This window comes from Hakea prostrata, chromosome 4, assembly GCF_041222555.1.
Source record: "Hakea prostrata isolate BN-2017 chromosome 4, UWA_Hpros_2, whole genome shotgun sequence".
NCBI classification, from domain to species: domain Eukaryota; kingdom Viridiplantae; phylum Streptophyta; class Magnoliopsida; order Proteales; family Proteaceae; genus Hakea; species Hakea prostrata.
The window spans coordinates 759,759-764,622 of record NC_142603.1 but is presented as its reverse complement, the minus strand read 5'-3'; the positions used below and the strand labels follow the sequence as shown (position 1 = coordinate 764,622).

The 4,864-nt window shown below is 38.1% G+C and overlaps 1 protein-coding gene across 1 annotated transcript; it reads right to left on the bottom strand.

Moving 5' to 3' along the window:
* On the bottom strand, positions 1-1,454 carry LOC149016888 (uncharacterized). The gene has a single exon (XM_089153791.1). It carries the CDS (start codon positions 1,217-1,219, stop codon positions 185-187), a length of 1,035 nt encoding a protein of 344 aa, XP_089009917.1. The 5' UTR covers positions 1,220-1,454; the 3' UTR covers positions 1-184.
* Between the last annotated feature and the right edge of the window lie 3,410 nt (positions 1,455-4,864).

Below are 4,864 nucleotides of genomic sequence, written 5' to 3'. Positions count from 1 at the left end.
AGAGAATCGGACAAGAAGTCTATCGAAAGGAGAACAGAAAAGAGGGGCAGCTACAGACTTACAGCAACTTCTTTCTGCTCATCTTTCCTTGAAGGCTTAGAGCTCCAGGAAAGGAGACGAGGACCTGTATGACTAATTACCAGCTACGCAAAACGCACACAGAGCTTTGGCTTTCAGGTTGGCTTTAGGGTTTAGAATCGGATCCCATCGCCATCGGAGATTCGGAGTTCTCCCCCTTTTTTATCCACATTTGACCACCAACTCTGGTGTTTCCTCCGCGGCCATAACTCCAAGTCCGACCCCGATCCCTGCTGTAGCCCCTTTCATAATGTTTTTCACTCTCAGCTCTTAATGTCGTCAATTCCCCATGTTTTTCCTTCTCCTCATCTTGTCCATGATGGTCACCTATCGCAATCTCCTGTATCGTTGCAGTCACATTCACCAATTCCTTCTTCACTCCCGAATCCCTAGCCGCCGCCGCCCCCGCCTTCTCGTTGGCTGTGCCTCTGCTCCTCCATTGCTTACTCACTCGATTTTTATCGTGTCCAACTGTGATTCTCTCTTTCTTCCCCCGGTCGGACTCCTCCTTTTCCGCTATTCCACCTAGATCTTCCTCTTCCTCTTCCTCCTGCTTCTTCTTGGCCCTCATCGGCTTATTCTCCTCCTTCGACTCTACAGGAATTTGATTCTCTCCCTGACCCCCGTTTTTCGCCGCCGGCAACTGTACCAGGACTCCAGATTGGGGTTCCGCTTCACATTTCCATTTCATTGTTTTCTTTTGTTGTCTTTTCCTGTTTCTCTTTTTCTTCGGCCTTGACTCTTCAGGCTTCTGATCCTCATCAGCGAGCCTCCCGTCCGCCGCGATGCCGATGTCAACACCTCCTCCCTTCTGCATATCCGAACCGATCTTTTTCTCCGTCTCTCGTTCCATCCCCGATAAATTACGAGGTTTTCTCGGATTCCACCGACCAGAAACTTTGCCTACTATCGTTTGCTTTCTTTCGATTTCGTGAGACTTTCTATCCTCCCCTCTTCTTCTCTCCATTTCTTCTTCTTCTCTCTGTCTCCGATCCTCAGCAAGTTCTCTTCGGTGTTCTTCTTCTTCGCGTTCTTTTTCTTTCTGCCTCTGCTCTTGTTCTCTGAGCCTCCGTTCTTGGAGTTGCTGGAGGGTTACATAGTTCGATGGGATGGACGGAAACTTCTTACTTTTCTCTTCCATTATTTGTTTACCCTGGAAACGAATAACTCGGAACAAGAGATCGGCACAAACTCCGGTGGAGGATCCGGCGTTAATATTGATGATCTGGGATTACGATTTTTCAGCAAAGAGCTATAAAATGTTGATGAAGTTGGCTATGGAGAACCTCTCGTCCGGATTATCAATTGTTGTTGAAAAAGAGGCGAAGCTTAAGCCACTTTCCTCTTTTCCTTTTCTCTCAACTCTCTTTTTTTTTTTTTTTGGTAAAATTTTTCTCTCAACTCTCAATAGACCGTTTCGTAGGGGAGAAAACTAATTAAAAAAAATAAAATTAAAAGAGTTTTTTCATGCTACACCCTTTAGGGTGGCCTAAAGTCCCTAAACTCCGGTTGCCCATTTATGTGGCCAGTATTATATATCCAGTAAGGTGTCAATTGCATACCAAAATTGTTTAATTGTACCTAATCGTGTCATCTAAAAGTGTACCAAAACCGAATTTATGCGACATGATTTCGGTTTTATGTACTCATACAGTTGGTATGTACTGAAACAGTACCGAAGTGGTACTTTACCAAATTAAGGGATATAAATGTAATTTTACAATTAAAATATTTTACTTTTATCCTATCTCTAATTTTTTGTTTCAGCTTTTTTTTTTTTTTTTTTTTTTCCATTTCGTCTCTCAGGTGTCTTCTTAGATTTATTTGTTTGTTAATATTATATTCTATTGATTATTTGTTCGCAATTAAAAAAAAAGATCTTAATAAACTAATAACAAAAGTATCAAAAAAAGTACCTTATCGATTAAGACCCAATATCTAAATTCCCCAGGTTTCCACACTAGTGAATTTGATACCGTATCAAAACCTTATCGATAGATTTAGAAATATCATCATTATTCAAAAAAAGAAAGGAAGAAAAGAAAAAGAAGAAGGCAAATGTTAGTTTTTGACACATTAACTGTTAAATTTTTAGAGTTGGTAGATTTGCATGGAAATATCATCATTATTCATACTAATAAAGAAGCAAATATGGTTGCCAATTGGATGGTGAAGAGAACAATAACATTGGAGTCTCCTACGCATTTCTTTCAGGAACCCCCTCAAGGTATAGAGGAATTCCTTCAGGTGGATCGTTTGACCAATTCTCTTTAAATTGATTTGGGTTTTTAATCCCGTTTAGTATCAAAAAAACTGTTGAATTTTTAAAATTTGAAATGTATTAAGATATAAATGCCCCTCTCCGTATGAATGACCAAAATGTCCCTCTCACTCGCTTAAAATCCCAACCCCTAGGTTTTCCTTTCACCCATATTTTTCATGCACCTCGCTTAAAAATCCCATCACAGCCGGTGACCACCACTCCTTTCCTAGCCGGAAAAAATAGAAACCCGGCCAGACACACCCTCACCATACTTTAAGGAAGCAGAGCAACTGAAGCATCTTGTTTTGCATAATCCTTGCAACCACAAATGCTGATATAGCTAATGATTCCTTTGGCTAAACCCTCAATTTCCCCTCGTCAACTTCTTCATCGCCTTGGAACTTGGAAGACAAGTCTTTCTCCAGCAAATTAACAACTGCTCGATACAATTCAAATAGAACTGGAGCAAGTATAGCGATGCTCTTCAAAACCATCACATTAGCCAGGCTGAATAAGCGGAAAGCAGCTGGAACAAATCTTTGCCACTAGAACTCCCTTGGGATCATGTCCCACTGAATTACTACTGTGTAAACTGACTGCAGAATACAACCAGCAGATAATCTCAAGAGGTAAATCAACCTTAGCTTACGGTAGATGGAAGAAAATTGAACTAAAACCAGAAAAATAAAAAATTTATTTCCTGTATCGGTCTAATAACCTCTCTATGGATTCTTTTAACATGAATTCGTAACCTTTAACCATGATAAGCCCTAAATCCGGGATGTTGGCAAGTACAAAAACAAAGGTAAAGTGTATCATTAAATCAAGCATATTTAAGAGTCTTTATCCTGTCAAAAACAACTTTTTGCAAATGAAAGTTATAGCGGTGGTTGATAAGTGGCAAGTCAGTTTTACTTACTGCTCCATTCCAATAAAAGGGGTAGTTTTGGGATTTTAAGTCAGAAAACCTTATTTTATTGATTTCTAACCTCATAAACAAATTGTTTATTCTACTTAGAGGCCGAAAGCTTGGGAGAAGAGAAGAGCTTGGAGTTTGATGAGATTCTTGCATACGTGACGGCATCGAAGCCGGGATTGCAAGGCTAATCACGTGTGGAGGTAAGAAGATCTTAAAACCCCTATTTTCAACCATCATTTCATGGTATTTATGGTGGTTGTTTGCAAAAATGATGGGAGCTGTGAAAATTGGTATGAAATAGATGTTCATCCTTGTTTTCCATTATGTTTTCCAACCCAATCATGCTATTTTTTCAATTTGAGACTATTTCATCCTCTTTGAGATGCTTGCGGGCAATTCTCTGATAACCAAATTAGGGCTTTTTGATTTTGGAAGGTGTTTTTGGGGTAGATTGCGTGTGAGAGGGTTTAAATGGTGGTGGATTGATCGTTATACTATAATGAGGGTAATATGGACATTTCACTCATAATTTAACAGAATATTTGATAGAAAGTGATGGGTGTGTAACTTGTAATTTTGAGAGTAATGCAATTTATAATTTAGGACACTAAAACGTACAACGTAGAATAAAGTGTGCAATGTATAATTTACTCTTAAGTATTTTCATACTTAAAAATAACAATGCCCGGTGCAAAGGAGCATGTGTAATAAAATGAATTTTAACAAAAAGAAAAAGTGTAATAAATTGAATTACAGAGACTATAAATCTAATTGTTTGCAAATGTAGGGATAAGTATGTAATTTTTTATTTTACGTTTTCAATAAAATTCCAACCAAAATCTTGATGTGTAAAGGGAAAAAAATATATTATTTAGAAAAAGGTGAAAAACCAATGCAAGGTTGATTGAGTGGTAAAAATTAATATTTATGAGAGAGGAGAGAGGTTATGGGTTCAACCATTGCGGAAGACATTTCTTTCAGTAGTAATAAAGCACTACTACTAAAAACAAGAAGGAAAAAAAAAAGAAGGAAAAAAGGTGCAAAAAAAAGTGTACTACTAAAAAGGGGAAATAGTGGCCCATTTTGCTTGGGCGCTAAGTAATTAATGAGCAACAATTGTAACATAAGGTCAAATAATCTCAACCTAGATCTCAATATTGATTATTTGTTTAAAGTGTTGAAACTATTTTTGCAACAATGAATGGTTGAGATTTTGATATTGACTGTGGGCTCCGTGATAATTGCACAATACTGAAACACGATCCCATGGTGACTGGGCTCACAAACCCAAACAAAAGGGCAAGGAGAAGGAAAATGTGTGGTAAAGAGAAAGACAGAAGATCAAATAGGTTGTCAAAGGAAGGATAGTGGAGTGATTTAGAACTCACCTCTCAGTGGAGAGATTGTAAGTTCAATTCTTACTAGTTGCATATGTAAGTATCCCCATCCCCAAATTTCTTATATATAAAGTGTCTTTGTTAAAAGAAAAAAAAAATAATAAAAATCAAACCGGTTCAACTTGTAGAGGTCGCCACCGCCTTTGTTAGGAGCACGTTCACTTCGTTTGAAATTTTATCTGAAAGAGTTTCTCCACTTTTTTTTTA